The sequence below is a fragment of the Myxine glutinosa genome, chromosome 7 (assembly GCF_964187855.1).
Source record: "Myxine glutinosa chromosome 7, kmMyxGlut1.1, whole genome shotgun sequence".
In the NCBI taxonomy this organism is placed as follows: domain Eukaryota; kingdom Metazoa; phylum Chordata; class Myxini; order Myxiniformes; family Myxinidae; genus Myxine; species Myxine glutinosa.
Genome location: NC_136267.1, coordinates 169,616,661 through 169,635,692, shown reverse-complemented (window position 1 = coordinate 169,635,692; position 19,032 = coordinate 169,616,661). Strand labels below are relative to the sequence as shown.

The 19,032-nt window shown below is 34.9% G+C and overlaps 1 protein-coding gene across 1 annotated transcript in view; it reads right to left on the bottom strand.

Moving 5' to 3' along the window:
* The window catches only part of CYP27A1 (cytochrome P450 family 27 subfamily A member 1), a 143,377-nt gene that overhangs the window by 30,104 nt on the left and 94,241 nt on the right, over positions 1 to 19,032 (bottom strand). Inside the window, exon 7 of the mRNA XM_068123560.2 lies at positions 14,464 to 14,545. Coding sequence (XP_067979661.1) covers positions 14,464 to 14,545 — 82 coding nt within the window. The remainder of the gene's footprint in view (positions 1 to 14,463; positions 14,546 to 19,032) is intronic.

Sequence of the window (19,032 nt, the reverse complement as noted above, 5' to 3'; positions counted from 1 at the left end):
CTTCAGCCAAAAGCTCCTCAGTCTTGATGACATCATTAGAGCCTAATAGTTTTTTGAGGAATAACCAAGACCAAGTTTCAATTTAGCATTTATCAAATTTCTCACAATAAACCTATCAACTTTCTCTCTCAACGTTGGATTTTGTATCAAAGACAAATTATACAACATTTCGCTGTCGGCTTTATGTTTTTCAGTCAACGTAGTGGTTTTCCCATAAGCAATATCATGCTTCATACACACTTCGTCAACCCTATTTGTAGGTTTAGACCAAGGTTTAGGATTGTCAGCCTCATCTAATCTTTTATCCAAGTTTGTTCCTGGACCACAGAAAGAATACCCTGGAAGGTGTAATTCCCCTGGAATTCCAGTTGTTGTAAATTTACTTCCTGACAGAAACTTTTGTATGTCTCCTCCTCTTTTAGGAGAGATGAATTGGCACTTTTTAGAGCCACATACTTGACATATTCCTTTTTGATAAACTCTATTATTTTTAGCTTTAACATAAGAGATATTTTTAGATTTAGTTTTCTTTTTACATTTGAGACAATAACTCATATTTATTTATCAGAAAAATTCCGACAGAGTATCAAAACCTTTTTGGTTTTCAACATATACATTTCAATCTTTATTTTTAAAACATAAAGAATCCTAAGGAATGCCTTCACTCTCTCCTCCATTTATTTACAAATAAAAACTAACTAAAGTCAATGACACCAACATCATCAATCACATAATCTTTTCCTTCTTCTTCTTCTTCTTCTTCACCACTTTCTCGTTTAAATCTCCTCCCTGAAATTGAAGACATTGACGTTCTTATTTTTGAAACTATTATCTTCATAAGAGTTGTTAATTCTTTAATTTCCTCTTCGGTGCGTTGAGATTGATTTATTTGCTTTAATACACTCAATCTTTTATGAATCTCAATGATTTCCATCTTTTTATATTTTTCCTCCCTCTCTCTTTGCTCCCTCTCCTCCTCCTCCATTTTCTCCCTCTCCTCCTTCTCCCTTTTCTCCCTTTTCTCCCTTTCCTCCTTCTCCCTTTTCTCCCTTTCCTCTTTCTCCTTTTTCTCCCTCTCCTCCTTCTCCTCCTTTTTCTCCCTCTCCTCCTTCTCCTCCCTCTCCCTTTCCTCCTTCTCCTTTTTCTCTCTTTCCTCCTTCTCTTCTTCAACTCCTTCCTCATCCCTTGCTACCCTTGAGTTTGAACCCCAAAGAATATTATACATATACTCATCTGGATTTTGAGATATTCTTGTATCTATAATTATTTTTCTCATAATAGGATACCAATAAGATTTGTTGACGATTTCTAAAAGAGTTTTATATTTCATAACTTTGAGAAGTTCATTTTTATTTAATATTTTAAACAAGTCTCTATTTGTGGGTTTAACAATATCAGTATAAGGCCAGTTTTTAATGACAAAATTCCCATGTATATGCTCCAAATCATAAGGTATGTAATACCGAGCACCCTTTTCTTGTAGGTATCCTTGAATACAAAAATTATAATTCTCTTGTAGTCTTCTTCCTGCCATTTATGTATCAGAAATATATGTGAGATTAATATTATGACAGGTAATACCACCCCATCTTCCCACTACCAAATCGGTTTGTATTCCTCGGCTTTCTATCCTTATCTCATTACCTTCCTTCTTTGTCATGCGAACCATCGCTATACTATCATATATTTTTCTTTTCTTAAAATCACGTATTTGTTGTTTACTAATTGTACTTCCACATAAATCCTTATCCTCACCAAGTGGATAATATTCTTCTTTACGAGACTGATTTAAATCATGTAGGTCTTCTATGTTTATTGAAAAAGACCAATTATACCCTAAATCAGGCATATCATACCCCCATTTATTAATTCGCATATTAACTAAATGTCCTTCTTTATAAAATTCAATTGTAAGCAGGTAGTTAAATTCAATGAGGAAAGGTGTATGGTCAGTATAACCAGGTGTTGTGGTTGTAAATTTTACTTCTTTCACAAAACGTGCTGTTTTCTTTAAAAATATATATTGTGATAAATCACTTAATCTAATTAAGTCATTCGCATCTGTAGGGTTTGGATAATTGATTAATTTATAAGTATTCTTCATATTAATATTTTTACTTACACTATATTTTTGTCGTTCAGCCTGTGCCTTTGTATAATAATTTGATAAATCAATATCCTGAGAGGATTTTCCAAAGATAGAACCATCTTTTCCAACATAAGTCATTTATATTAGATTAAAAATGATATCATAAAAATTTTCATTATTGTTGAGTTGAAATAATACATATAAACATAATTGACCACAACATTTAGAATTAATTTCTTGAACTTGAAATGTTTGATAAACACCATTCTGTAAGAATTGTATTACTTCAACAGGTGGTGGCATACCATAACTATCAAAATAATATTTATCCTGACTATTATGAATACAAACCCAATGAGAACCATTCTGTGTGTCTAAATTCATAATAATATTCTTTGTATTCTTATTTATATGTATTAATTCATCTCTCATACAAATAACCACATTATCAATTTTTAGTGTTTTACAATACTTAGCTAGTTCTATATTTGACGTTGTATTCTTTCCAAATTGTTTAAACCATTTATCCATTTATTTATGAGAAAGATACAATCCATTACCCCGTTTAGTTAGTTTAACACCCGCTTGAGCGATAGAGGAAAGCATATCTCCAACCAACAATCTAGCTTTATCAGGTAGACTTTCAAGTTTTTGAGCAAAATCTACAATTACACCACTTCCACTAATTTGTTTCTCCAACTCCTTGTTATGTCTTTCCAATTCTTTTTGAGCTTTTAGTTGTGCCTTCCTTTCGTTAGCAGTTTTTACCGCTGCTGAAATACCACCAGTCAATGCTCCCGCCGCACTTAAACCAGCAAATAAAGGAATTAGAAACGGGAGAAATCCTCCTCTTGACTCGTCTATTGAATATTTCTTTAACATAGGTTTCGTCATTTTAATTTTAAGTGATCCAACATCATTTAGTGTTTTTACTTGTGTGTGTGTGAGTAAAACATCAATTCTTACAGCTCCTTTTCTTTGAATTGTATTAACATTAATAATACAAGGCTTTTGATTTTGAATACAAGATGTTAATTTATTAAGATTGATTTGATTAACATATACCCCAACCATTTATTTATGAGAAAAAACCTATGTGATATTAATCATAACACCATTATCTGTATTAATCTGTAATTCTGTTTCCTCCAAAAGCAAACAATATGCATTAACCTCTTCACTCTCCCCTCTTTCAATGTATAGAGAAGTATCCACTCGATTAGACTTTATAGTTTCCTTTTGAGAACTCAGGTCAATTGTGTAGATTGTATAAAGTTTTTGAAACGCAACCATATCCAAAATAGGATCATTATTACCATTACTTTCACACACCTTTTGGTAGGACTTGTAGGCTTCCGCATAATCATTTTTTTCCCAATCAATTTCCAATCTATCTCGCGGATAAAATGTGCCATCAAGAGAAACCCGAAGTTGTTTCACCTTAGCATTATCACTCAGCGCATTATTCTTATTAGTACCGTCCTCTCCATCTGGTTTTTTAAAAATGAGCCAGAGGTATCGTGGCTTTCCTTGAAGAACACCCAAATTCCAAGTGTAGGTAGTGTGTTCCAGTTTAACGTGTTGACATCTTCTTTTAAGGTATGATACATTTAGCGGTTTCTTTGAGTTAAGTCTTCTATTTAACATCTCTTCCGTTTTAAGATTAGGAGTATATTCACTGATATACCAACACAAATCATTAATAACAAATTTATTATTTTCTCCAAAAGCATTTTCAACCCCAAAAAGCAATCTATTTACATTATCATTCCTTTGTAGTTGAAATCTAATTTTAAGCCCATACAAAACTTTATCATAATCACAAAATCCAAATATACCTTTCAGAGGTACTGCTACGGTAAAACTATTCTCAGCTTTTGCGTCATCATTATACATTGACTTCCTTTGACTATAACCAGGGTCTGCGTTTGTACCCGTTGACATATCAGGAATAAAACCTTCAACAGCTCCCTTACCCATTCTATCACTAAACGAATATAGTGTAAATTTCATCATTTCAGATGTAGCAGAGACATAATCAACCGCTTCAACCTCTTGTGTTCCAATATACAGGCGGACACTGTCAAACATTTTCCAGAAGAAATCATTTACGAGTGTAGCATTAGTATTATTCGCAGCCTTAGTGAATTTAAATTTACACAGCAAGAAACTATCAGCTAGATTCAAGTAAGTTTGTTGATTATTTATTTCAAAACTTTTTGTTCCGTTTGAATTCCAGTCTGTTCCTGTTATAGCATTTACCTTAAAATAGTCTTCCTTTTTAGTGGAGTTTGAAATGATAATCGTATCATCCAAATCATAGATACTATCAATCGCTTCCATACTTGTATTTATATAGCATTAAAATTGTTGAAACCCTGACCCAAGTATTTTAATGATTTTTTGTCGTTCTTGTGAAGATAGTTGAGTTTTACCTTTTTTTATTTCTTTGATTGCTTGTAATTTATGAGACTCCTTTTGAGCATCTTTTATACTCTTTATAGCACCCGCAACGGAGCCCACGGCAGAAGCAGTTGAATCAATTAGGTCTTTATGTTTAAGGATGGTTGAACCAATACCCATTAGAGTATCAATTATCCCATCTCCTTTATTTCGAAATTGATGACCTACACCTCGTTGTCTCTTAGGTTTATAGTATCCTCTACCCACATACCTTGTATAGTCTGGTGAAAGGAACATGCCCTCCCCTGTAATTATTTTATATTTTCCCAACTCGTGTTTTCTCACAATAACCATTATTTATTTATTGAAAAACTTCACGTAGGTGAATTCTGATGGATATAATTTCATCATTAAAGGATATCATACGATTATCTTGGTCGGTTATCCTAAAACTTACTCTGTATATGGTTTTTCCTGACACAGGTAAATAGACAAGATTTTTTGGTTCCATATTAAATTTATAACCAATCGGGGTTGAGTATGCACTGAATGAAAATATTGTATTTGTTCTTATTCCATCGTTATAAGCACCATCAATCAAATCACAATGAATTAATACTGAATTTATACCGGAGGATATTTGGATAACATTATCACTGTAAAACGTCCCGTTAGTTTCAATCTTTTTTGAAGAGAAACCCAATAGCTCTCTAAACGAATTTTCAATCGTGAAATCAACTTTATAATTATTTTTAAGTTTAATAGTTGATTTTGAAGTGTGTGTTTGAATATCTATTACAATATTTTTTGGTTCATCACCTTTTTCTTTCATAAGGCGAGAGACTTCTGAAGATATTTGAGAAATCTCGTAAGCTCCAGGTGAAACGGTTATAGTTTTATATCCACTTCCTGGATTATAACTAAACTTGTTGTTTTTCTCTGTGATATTAAAAAGGGTATTGTAAGTTTCCATTGACAACAAAGATGCCTCATATGAGGTAAGGGGGTCAAGTTGTAGTGGGTAAGGGAATGAAGCTGTGTAATCGCTCGTTGTGAAATTAAAACTAAGAATTGTGCTTCTCATCTTATTTAATATCTAATAAAATATCTTTGTATTGACATTTATTAATTATTTTCATGTTCATCAACTGATCTAAAATGGCTGAGGATTCATTAAAACAATTGTTGTTTCCAGCCTTCTTACTACCTAACAACAATAATAGCCTATTAACTAATTGTGATGGGTCATTTGGAAGAAAACTAACACCCGAACCAAGCTTACTTAAAGCATCAATAATATGTTTCTCCTTCTCATTCTTCTTACTTTTACCAGCAACAGAAACTCCATAATCAAGTGCATTTAGCAACTCAATATATACCCTATCTTCCTCTCTTTCCATATCAAGTGGTTCCTCAAAATATTTTGAACCGCTGAATCCGGGGTTTGTTAGAAGAAACATTAATCTTGGAGTTAATTTAACATTTGGTTGAGTAGAACTCAAGAACATCAATTCATCATTAAATATCAATACCTTTTCTTCCACAAGATGAAACACTGCTGGTTCTTCTGTTGGAATGAGACCTGCTCTGGTTTTTGAACCCGCCGAATATTCATTGTTTTGAAGAGCTTCCACAACATAATTAGGGGGTTGATTTACCTCCTCAAGTTTCCGAAATAATCCCTCGTCATCATATTCTAATTCACCAAGTTCTTGTTTTGTTATCTGACTAAAATCTTTGAGCATTTGAAGTTTTTTCGGAGTAAATTCTACCGTGGGAACTGTAGGTGAGTGTTGAGTTTTCAAAAGTGGTTTAAAGAATTTCTCTTGTTTTCTTTCAAAGGCTTCTTCACCAGTTAGTTTCTGTCTCCGTTTCTTCTTTATCTCTTCCTGTTGTTTAACAACTTTTGAAACTAATTGTTGATGTTCCTTAAACTTTCTTTCTCTTTCTTCGGTATTCATTTTCTGTATTTATTTATTGAAAAATATCATTTAGTATCTCATCTTGTTTCACAACAATATATTTATATTTTCCAATCGTGTGTTTCATATAATTTTCAAATTCTTTTTTACTACATAACGTAGAGCAATTATCTCTCCAAAAATTATTTACATCTATTGAATTTAACTTAAATAAAATAAAAGTATTGGCATTGTTTCTTATTGAGCGTCGAGGGAGTTGAAAATATGATTGACTAAGATATATACAATTACAAGAAGAATGTCTCCCTCTTGTATAGTAGCTATCCATTACTGTTTGGTTTCTCTCATTAACACAATCATCAAAGATGACGAGGTTCTTTTTTGATTTATCTAAATCTTGAGGTGAAGGTATATCATCCGTATTATCACTGAGAATACAAGTTATGGGTTTCGATTTTGATTTCTGTGTATCACAAAATAGTTGTATTATATCTTCAATGTTATAATCATTTAGTTTGTTTTGAAGTTTAAATAAACCGATAATGTCTTCCTTTTTAAGACCTGCATTAAAACCCTGTGAGAGTAGTTGATACTCGGGTTGAAAACTTGACTTTGTAAAAATTATTAAATTATCATAATCTAAAAAATTAGGACCAAGGAGCATCTTTAAAAGTAAACAGGTTTTCCCACATCCGCTTGAACCAACTATTAGACATCTCAATGAATTTGGAATGTTTTTATGGTTATTAAACTTTATCTTATTTTCCCAAACGGGTAAAAAATCATTCATTTATATATTTGGAAAACAAGTCATCTAACTTTTTTTGAGCTATTTTAGAAACTCTATATTTTATCCTGAGTTCGGGTTTAATTTCAAAATAATTCATTATTTTATTTATATAGTATCTTGTATTAACATTTCCATTAAAATTATTTTGAATAATAAATATCATTAAACCCTCATACATTTCCTCAATACAAAGAGTCTCTTTCCTTGTAAGAAATGGTGTATTATCACCATAATGCTTAACATTCATCTCTCTTATTAATCTTGTAAAGTAATTCATTTTTGGTTCTAATTTAAAAGAGTTATATGTTTTTTTATATTTCTTATTATCATTAATTAGAATATAATCACAGAATAAACATTGTTTATATGAACCCTCATTATTAAGCCCTATTCTATCACAAGCCGGACAATTCTCTAATTTATCATATGGAGAGTCTGGAAATTCTAAATATCCTTCAGAACTTATCATATTTATATAGTAAATTTTTACTTAAACTAAACGCAAGTTTATTCATTAATAAATACAATGTTTCAAAGCACAAAAGACAAATTTCAATCAATCTCTACTTCGGTGGAAGATATAGAAAAATATGTCAAAGATGTTAAATTGAACAAAGATAAATATGGAAATTTTTGGGTAAAACCAGTTATGGAAAATAACATGAGCCCCTCTATTTCATTTAAAGGAAGAGCTCTAACTATACCTGGAAAGACATCCATTAAAGTAAATCTAACAAAAGTTTCTCCTCTACTCCTGGCAATTTATTCAAAGCTTGAAAAAGTGATTGACCACGATACTTTGAAAAAGAATGATAAGACCATTAATAATTCTAGAGGAGACATTTGTATTTTCTTTAATAATCCAAAGGGTGTAGATCTAAGTAAAATGAATGATGTTAATATTTCTGGTGAAATGTCATTTCGTTCTATGATAGTTAGAGATTATTTAAAGATAACTTTTGATATTAAAAATGTAGAGATTGAATCCGTTAATGAAAGAAAGTATATTGGTATAGATGGAAAGGTTTTTTCTGCTAAATAAATATGAGTCAATACAGCAGTGAAGATTTTACTATTTCATTGAACTCGGACGATAGTGATGATAGTATTTCATTGAACTCGGACGATGGTGATGATAGTATTTCATTGAACACAGATGATAGTTATGATACTAATAGTTTGTGCTCAAATGATAGTTATGAGAGTAGCTTTATTGATGACTCTGAGTATGATTCTGAGTATTCATGTGATAGTTATGACTTAGATGATTCTGAGTGAAAAAGTGTTTTAGTTTAAGCACAGCGATATATATAAAACGGAGCTGTAAAGCTCAAAAGTGTTTTATTTTAAGCACAGTGATATATATAAAACACCACGTTTTCTCACGCTATAAATATGGTTTATTGTGATACTTGCGAGAAGGAAGTAAAATATTATAAACAACATATTCTCACCGCAAAACATACATACAACATTTTTAACAAACTTTCCCCTCTTCCACCTGAAACAAAACACTGTTCTACATGTAATAAAAATATCCTCAAGAAAGGCTTCAAAATACATCTTAAAACAAATCTACATTTATCAAATTTTATCACAACTAAAAACTCTGATGGAGCATTCAAAGGACATATTAAAATAAGAGTCTTTAACTTCAAACCTCCTGAACCAGAGTCTATAGTTGATGCTGTAGAAATAGTTAAACCTGCTGTTCAAACGTTGATTGAAAAAACACTAAAGGAAATGAAACCACTTAAATTTTATATGGGAGTAAAATTAGAAATGACAAAGGATGAAGGAGTTATAGATGCACCATACATGAGAACTGAGCCACACTTTATATCTTCATATCAAGATTTTAAAACATCAGGAGTCTATGATGAACTTATTAAACAAGAGCAAGATGTGGATAATTCAATCGTAGGAAGTGGATTCAATATAGGAAAAATTATTTACATAGACATTCATATTCTTAAATCAGATCCTCTTAAAGCTTCTTCTTACATTGATTTACCCAGTGTTATCAAAAATAGAAAAGCAGTTATCAATATCAAAAATAAAGACAATAAATGTTTTCTCTGGTCTATTTTAGCACACTTACATCCTCCACATTTTCATGATGAAAGAGTATCTCATTATAAAAAATATGAGAATACATTAAATACGAAAGATCTAAAGTTTCCGATGACTTTAAATGATATTCCTAAATTTGAAAAGATGAATAATTTATCAGTTAATGTTTATGGTCTAACAGAAACAAACAACATTCAGGTTTTAAAGCTTTCTGACAATTGTAAACAAACTCATATTAATCTTCTATATTTTAATTCAGACGAAAATTCACATTATACATACATCAAAGATATTGCTAAATTAATAAAACCACAAGTCTGTAAGAGAACAAATAAAATATATATTTGTTTGCGTTGTCTTAACTTCTTCAATTCACAAGAAAGATTAGATAAACATTCAAATTATTGTGGCGAACATAAATCAACGGTAATCAATATGCCTAAAGAAGGCTCAAAGATCACATTCAAAGATGAAAATAAAAAGATCAAACATCCATTTGTTATATATGCTGATTTTGAAAGTATTTTAGAAAAAATTGATACTGCTTCTCCAGATCCAAAAGAATCATACACAAATAAATATCAAAAACATACTCCTTGTGGTTTTTGTTATTATATCAAATCATCCGTTGGTGATAAATATAACAAGTTAGAGATGTATAGAGGCTCAAATACCCCAGAGGAGTTTGTGAAACGACTAGAAAAAGACTGTGTTCGATTAACCAAGATAATGAGAGAAACCAATAAACCAATGTCCTTAACAAGTAAAGAAAAAAGGGAATTTATAAAAAACAATGTCTGTCATATTTGTGAGGAGAAAATTGGTAAAGGTCTAAAGGTTAGAGACCATTGTCATCTCACTGGTAAATATAGAGGTCCGGCTCATCAAAGTTGTAATATTAATTATCAACTCCCCTCTTTCATTCCTGTCTTTCTTCATAACAACGCTCATTATGATACACATCTATTTATCAAGGAACTCTCAAAGACTTCTGGAAGTATCTCAGCAATTCCAAACACGGATCAGAAATACATTTCATTCACAAAAACAATTCACACATCTCCTATTACTCATATCAGATTTCTTGATACATTTAAATTCATGGCAAGTCCATTGGTTAACTTGGTTCAAAATCTAAAAGAGTTTCCATGTCTTTCAGAGTATTTTTTAGATAAAGATTTTCTAACACAAAAGGGAATTTACCCCTATGACTATATGGACTCATTTGAGAGATTCAATGAAACACAACTTCCTTCAAAAGAAAATTTCTATAACAAATTAAATAATAGTCATATATCTGATAAAGATTATGTACACGCACAAAATGTTTGGGAAAAATATAACATCAAGAATCTTGGCGAGTATCACGATTTGTATCTCAAAACTGATGTGCTTTTATTGGCCGATGTATTTGAAGCCTTTAGATCTGTTTGTCGCACTGGATATGGATTGGATCCTGCTCACTACTACACAGCACCTGGATTGGCCTGGAGTGCGATGTTGAAAATGACAAAACAAGATTTGGATTTGATAACCGATGTTGATATGCTTTTGATGATTGAAAAGGCAAAAAGAGGTGGAATTTCACAAGTCTGCTCGAGTAGATACGCAAAAGCAAATAACAAATATCTTCCAAATTATGATCCAACGAAAGAGAGTTCTTACTTGATGTACTATGACGCGAACAACCTGTATGGCTGGGCAATGTCTCAGGCTCTTCCTTATGGAAAACTTAGATGGGTAAAGGAAAAAGACTACAAAAACGTTTTACAAGATGTATGTATCTCTACACAAAAAGAATTGGATGAAGAAAAAGTTGGTTATTATTTTGAAATTGATTTAAAATATCCAGAGGAACTCCATAACCTACACAAAGATCTCCCATTTGCTTGTGAGAAAGCAAGTCCAAAGAAAGAATGGTTGAGTGATTATCAACGATCGTTTGATATAGGTGAATCAACAGAAAAATTACTTACTACATTATATAACAAGAAAAATTATGTTCTACACCAAAGAAATTTGCGACAATATTTATCAAAAGGTCTAAGAGTAGAGAAGATCCATAGGGTTCTAAAGTTCAATCAAAGTCATTGGTTAAAGGGGTACATTGATTTTAATACACAAAGAAGAACAGAGTCAAAAACAGATTTTGAGAAAGACTTTTATAAATTGATGAATAATGCGGTCTTTGGTAAGACTATGGAGAATGTGAGGAAAAGACAAAATATCAGACTATCAACATCTTGGGAACAAGCATCAAAATTAATTAATAGACCGAGTTTTACTCGAGCTGAGGTCTTTACTGAGAACTTTTGTGCGATCCATTTGATTAAAGAGAGTATTGAAATGAACAAACCTATTTATATTGGAACAACAATTCTTGATTTATCAAAGTCATTAATGTATGATTACTTTTATAATAACTTGAGGAAGAAATATCAAAATGATGTTAATCTACTTTATATGGATACAGATAGTTTTATTTTGAAAATTAATACCAACGATGTTTATTCAGACATGAAAAGAGACATTAATATCTATGACACGAGTAATTACAGTCCAGAGAGTGAGTTGTTCTCTTCTAAAAATAAAAAGGTGATTGGAAAGTTCAAGGATGAATTAGGAGGAAATGTTATGAGTGAATTTGTGGGATTGAGGTCAAAGGCTTATGCTTATAAATACATTGTGAATAACGTTGAAAAGACTGATAAGAAGTTAAAAGGTGTAAAGAAAAATGTTATTAAAGAAACAATAAACTTTAAGGATTATTATAACTGTTTAACAACAAAGAAAGAAGAGTTTAGAAAGATTAATGGAATAAGAAGTTATAAACATCAATTATATTCAGAAGAGATAAATAAGAAAGCATTGGGGGCTTTTGATGATAAGAGGTTTATTTTAGAAAATGGAATTGATAGTCTCCCTTATGGTTATATAAGTATATAAGTGATAAGATATATATATAAGTGATAAGATATATATAAGTGATAAGATATACATAAGTGATAAGATATATATAAGTGATAAGATATATATAAGTGATAAGTTAAAAAGGGGGGGGGTTGGGGATTTTAACGGGATACCGCCGCCTTTTTTACTATTATATAAATGATAGAACCAAGTATCAACCAGACTAAAGAGTGGAGGTGTAATCAACCTTGGTATATAAATGGAAAACATAATGAATGTGAAAAATATCAAATAGGTATAATTGAAAAGGCAACTGGTAAAAAAGTTCACAAAACAAATAAGAGAATTAATTTAAATACCGGTGAATTGGGTAAAAAAGATGGAAATATTTTTGAGTGGACGGAAAACTTTGATGGTTGTCAGGAAAATATATACTTTAATTTAAAAATGGTATGTGGCACTGGAGGCGCTCAAGCAAGAACATTGAGGGAGGTTTACCATTTTATCTTAGCTCAGTTAAAATATCTTAATAAAGAACCAAACTCAAACATATTTTTTGTTAATGTATTAGATGGTGAAGAGAGTTGTAGGAGAATTAAATTATTTCCCACGCATAAACAAATATTTGTAGGGTCGTTGTTTGAGTGGGTTATATTCACCAGATGATATTAAGAGTAAAAGGTTAAAAGGTCCATGAGGTCAGAAGGATCACAGGTGTTTAAGTGGTCTAATGAATAAGGATAACATGTCAAAAGGTTAGAAGGTTCGTAAAGAACAGGGTGAGAGAAATATAGGTGTTTAGGGGCAATGAGGGAGGGAAAGAATTAATATGGAAGTGAATGGGTCAATGTTTGAGTGGGTCAAAGATTAATCTGCCAGATGATATGTAGAAGAAGGATGATAGGTCTATAAGAGAAAACAAATATTTGTTTATGCGTGGTCTAATGAACAACATTAAGGATAGGTACTACAGACAAAAGGTTCATAAAGATGAGGGTGGGAGAAATAGAGGTGTTTATGATTTTTGAAAAAGACAAGGGGGTAAATGACATTAGATAGGGATTTCCCATGTTAAACGGAGGTGTCCCAGAAGCAACATTATTACACTACTCAGGGGGGTTGACTCAGCCTGTCATCCTTCCGAGGTCGGCAAATTGAGCACCAGCTTGCTGGGATGAATGAACACGGTGTGTACCCCGATTTAGAATATTTACACTGTATCCCTGCGCATCGTAAGAGGCGACTAAGGGTTGGCGTCAGGAAGGGCATCCGGCCATAAAACATTGCCTCAAACAGGGAATCATGATTGTCATGGGGCCCACAAGGCTAACCCCCGCTCCAGGGAGAAAAATGGCCTTAAAACGATCATTCATTCATTCATTCATAGTGAAGAACCTGGACTTACAGATGGGAAAGTTCCCCTATAACTCACGTATTTTAGTGTGACTTCTAGTACATGCTCCCACCGGAGCGGCGCTACACCATAAATATATTTATAGAGAGAGAACTGGGGTCCTAGGGATGGCTGGATGGCCTAGCCCTCGGGGTATGCACACTCTCCTCTGAGCTGTCTTGCCTGGATCTGAACCTAGACCAAGCTATAAATTGTCACCCTGGTGTTTCGCAGGCAGGGTGAGGCATTGGCGTGTGCATCGTCCCTCGGATTGAAATTAAGCCTTTTACTTTTATACAGGTTTTAACCCATCTTAGGATTTACGAACATTACTCCATAACAACACCACCAGGTGATGCCTCCTACGAAAGGTAATGAAAGGGTGCACATTATTTCAAAAAAATAAAATAAATCCCGGTGGCACTAAACAGATTTGGGGGGGGGGGGGGGGGGGAAGGAAGTCTATGGACACATCTCAGACATGGTAATGACATAGCAATATCTTTTTTGGATGGGGGCACCCTCTATCCCAAGGAACCATTTAAGGATTCCTCCCCCCCCCCCCCCTCGCCTTCCCATGCCTCCTCCCCCAAAGCCCCCTCCCTCCCACAGATCTCCCGATGTCCCTGTTCTCTGCTGTTGTAATTGTGTGCTTCCCTCTCTCTCCCCATCCTGTCTCACACTCCCTTTATTGTATGTTTTGTGTGTCCGTTTTTTTTTTTGTGATTGATGTTAGCTCTTACACGAGCCTCGATCGTGTATACAAAAAAAACAACAAAAAACATAGCAATATCTTTTTTGGATGGGAGCACCCTCTATCCCAAGGAACCATTTAATATCCCAGTAAATATTTTTTTTCCTTACAGTAAAGCAAGAAACAAACCTTCTTTGGAAAGCGATAACCGCCAACAAAAACATCACCGTTGGCTGCCACCCGTGCATTGCCAGGAATAACTGGGTATTTTCTTTGGTAGGAGATTGAGGAAGGGTAAGGGGGTGAGGGGTATTGAGAGGGTGGGGACAAAAGAAAGGTAAAGATAACAAAAACAGAAAAATGTGTTTAAAACTCAAACAAAATTGGTTTCTTATAGAGCGCTTTACATTTAGGAACATAACTTTGAAGTGCTGGATAACTTGAGAGTAAATGTTCACAAAAATAGCTGTAAATGGTAAGATTTTATTTTAAAAAATTAAAAATAATAATACATTAACAAAAACAATAACAAAAGGATTGGATTTAAAAAGAAGAGAGATGATGTGGGGAGAGGAGTTTGGGTTTGTGAATATGTGGAGATCCCTGCATAGTCAAGGTGAGTGTATGCCGACAGGTGGCAGAGTGCTCAGTAGGAGGTCTGAGGAGAGATTAATGGCAGTTCTAGAGAAATTGGGACTTTTATTGGACTTTAGGATGAAGTTTGAAGGTTGGGGCAACAGGAATGGTTGAAGAAAGGGAAAGGTTGAACGTGTTTTATATGAACTAGCATGACTCGGCGCACTCAGCACGCCTCACCATACGTTGTTTCAGAGGTATAGGCATCTTTGACCATTTCGGTGTCTTTTGGGTCTTTGAGGAATTTTGGGTCTTCATGGTGTTTTGGGTCTTCATGGTGTTTTGGGTCTTCATGGTGTTTTGGGTCTTCATGGTATTTTGGGTCTTCATGGTGTTTTGGGTCTTCATGGTGTTTTGGGTCTTCAGGGCCATTTGGGTCTTCAGGGTCTTTTGGATCCTCTGGGCATTTAAGGGTCTTCAGGTCTTTTTTGGTCTTCGGGCTCTTTTGGGTCTTCGGGGTGTTTTGCGTCTTTGGGGTGTTTTGGGTCTTCGGGATATTTTGGGTCTTCGGGGCCATTTGGATCCTCTGGGCTTTAACGGTATTTTGGGTCTTTTGGGTATTAAGGGTCTTTTGGTTCCACTGAGTCTAAGAATATTTTGGGTCTTCGGGGTGTTTTGGGTCTTCGGGGTGTTTTGGGTCTTTGGGGCGTTTTGGGTCTTCGGTGTCTTTTGGGTCTTCGGCATCTTTTGGGTCTTCGGCGTCTTTTGGGTCTTTGGCATCTTTTGGGTCTTCGGGGTCTTTTAGGTCTTCGGGGTGTTTTGGGTCTTCGGGGCCATTTGGGTCTTCAGGGGTCTTGGTGGTCTTAAGGGTCTTGGGGGACTTAAAGGGTCGTCAAAGGTCTGAGGGGTCTCAGCAGTCTAAACGTAATTAAGAGTTCACGGACTGTGTTTTTGGGGTTAGTTTTGTTTGAAGAAGAAGAAGACGTTTTGGTCACATATAAACATACATAACCATATACGTTTGCTCTATTATAATAAGATGCAGAGCTTGATTAGAAAGATGGTTGGTTTGTGAGGGGTACGACATCATTGCTGTAAGTGAGACGTGGTTTAGTGAGCAATCCAACTTGATCATATGAATTCAAGGCTACAGGTGTGATAGGTGTGATAGGAAAGATAAAAAGGTAGGAGGTTTGGCAAACTGTGTGAAAGACAGTATTGTATCGAGAGAAAGGCATGACATTAAGGACAGAATTGATGGGGAGGATTTTGTGTGGATAGAGATTGTAGGGATAGTAAGATACTTGTAGGATGGTTTTATAGGGATCTTGGTGTGACGGAAGAGCCTGGAAGATGGATACATGACAAATTTAGAAGCGTGTATGACAAGGGGAAGAGTATTGATTATCGGGGGTTTTAACTTGCAAGGGATTGATTGGGTCCAGGAAGAGGGGTATGCCAGATATAGAGCAGATATAGATTTTCTATCTCTTGTCCAAGATTTCTTCTTAACCAGGTTGGCAGAGAAGCCCATTGGGGGAGGGGGAAGTGGAGGAGACAGGTTGGGGTTAGAGATGCAGTGTTAGATTAAGTACAAAACAACAGCACCAGAGTCCGACTCATTTATATCGCAGAAAAGAGGAACTAGTTAAGAAAATAACTCGGCAGGCCAAAAGGGAATTTTGTCAAAAATTCCCTTTTGGAACAAAAAGGAACAAAAGGGAACAAAAGGGGAAAAAGGGAAACAAAGACAGTCAAGAATGTTAACCATAAAGTAAGACATTATTTAAGTTTACTTGTATTACTGTTAAGGAAAGGGTTAAGAAGAGTGTGGGCCCATTGAGAAATATCCCAAGAGAAGTGATAGATAATGAGGGTGAAATGGCAAGATTATTTATAAAAAATTCTACATTTACAAAGGAATAGTCAGGGAGACTTCCAATATCTAGGAGTATGTACAGTCGTGGCCAAAAATATTGGCACCCTTGCACTTTTTCCAAATAACTCACAATTTTCTCTAAAAATAAGTTGAAATTGACGAAAGTATTTGGTCTCCACAATTCTTTATTTCACTGTTAATATTACAGAACCTTTGTTTTTGCTTCAGAACTTAATATATCCTTTTAAATCAGAAGGTAAAGAGAAATGGAATTGACAAAATTATTGACACCCTAGACTTGATATTTGGTAGCACGGCCTTTGGACAAAATAACTGCAGTCAAGCGCTTCCTATAGCCATGAATGAGCTTCCTACTCCTCTCTACTGGCAGTTTGTCCCACTCTTCTTGTGCAAACTGCTCCAGTTCTCCCAGATTTGAAGGTTCCTTCTCCCAACTGCTGTTTTCAGATCTCCCCACAGGTGTTCAATGGGATTTAGATCTGGACTCTGCGCTGGCCACTTCAGAACAGTCAAGCGTTTTGGCTTGAACCATTTCTGGGTGCTCTTTGAAGTGTGTTTGGGGTCATTGTCCTGATGCAAGACCCATGACCTCTGATGGAGACCCAGCTTTCTGACACTAGGTTGAACATTGCATTACAAAATACCTTGGTAATCTCCTGATTTCATGATGCCGTGCACACATTCAAGGCACCCAGTGCCAGAGGCAGCACAGCAACCGCAAAACATCACTGAACCTCCTCCATGTTTGACTGTAGGTAAGGTGTTATTTTCTTTGAAGGCTTCATTTTGTTTTCTGTAAACATAGAGATGATGTGCTTTACCAAAAAGCTCTAATTTGGTCTCATCCGTCCACAGGATATTCTCCCAGAAGAATTTTGGCTTGCTCAGGTGTGTTTTGGAAAACTCCATTTGGGCTTTCTTATGCCTCTCTCTCAGCAGTGGGGTCCTCCTGGGTGTCCTACCATAGAATCCCCCTTCATCGAGTTGGCAACAGATAGTGCGAGTTTAACCTGTCGTCCCTTGTGTCTGAAGGTCAGCTTGAATCAGTTTGGCAGTTGATTGAGGTGCTTTCTCCACCATTCAAACAATCCTTCGCTGCAATCTTCGATCCAGTTTTCTCTTGTGGCCACGTCCAGGGAGGTTGGCTACAGTGCCACGGGCCTTACACTTCCTGATAGCATTGCATACAGTGGACACAGGAACACCAAGGTCTCTGAAGATGGACATGTAGCCTTGAGATTGTCCATGCTTGGCTACAATCTTGTGTCTGACCTCCTCATACAATTCTCTGGTTTTCTTTCTTTTCTCCATGCTCATAGCGGTACACAAAGTGACACAAAACAGCAGAATGACTCCTTTTCTCTATTCAAACTGGTTGAATGAGTGATTTTTATGTTGCAGGCACCTGCAACTCACCACAGGGTGATTTCAATCCCAAAGTAAAGGAGAATCACCTGCTTGAAATCTAATTATTTCGAACAACTTCTACAAGATGCCAATAATATTGACGGGGCCCTTTATCTTTAGGATTTCTGTGTGGAATAAGCTAAGATTTGGTGATGTATTCAGCTTTTTTTTCTACTGCAAACAAAAGAAATACAAATGTGGATACCAAAATATATTTTTTCTTTTTAACAATTTTCTGGAAGAAATGGTGAGTTATTTGAAAAAAGTGCAAGGGTGCCAATATTTTTTGCCACGACTGTATTTCACTCCCCACAGGTTTCACTCCCCATGTATTTTACAACAATGATTTGGATAGTGGGGTTGAGAGTCGGTATCCAAAATTTTCAGATGACACAAATATTGGAGGTAAGGTAGATGGCAGAGAGGGAGGGGTTGACCAGATTCATCAAAATCTAGATATTTTAATAGATTTGCAAGTTATTGGCAGATGCAGTTTAACAAAAATGAAGGTAAGGTATTGGGGATTGGTAGAAATAATGAAAATAGGGATCATATAATACAAGGGGTAATCTTGGAACATGTCACATGGAAGAAAGATGTGGGGTGGTAATAGATACGGGGGGGTAAGCAGACAGCTCACTGCCATACAGCTATAGGTAAAGCTTACAGGGTTTCAGTTTGTTCGTAGGGAGGTCAATGTAAATCAAAAGAGGTAGTGTTAACACGGCATAGGAATGAGGTATGGAATTGACTGTGTGACTGGAGGAAGTCAGAAAGCCGCGTATGAAAATGGCCTTTTATGTCACAGGCAGTGAGCTTTGGAAGCGGAGCAGGATTCCAGGTTGTGTCGAATGTCTGAGATATGTCCAGGGAGA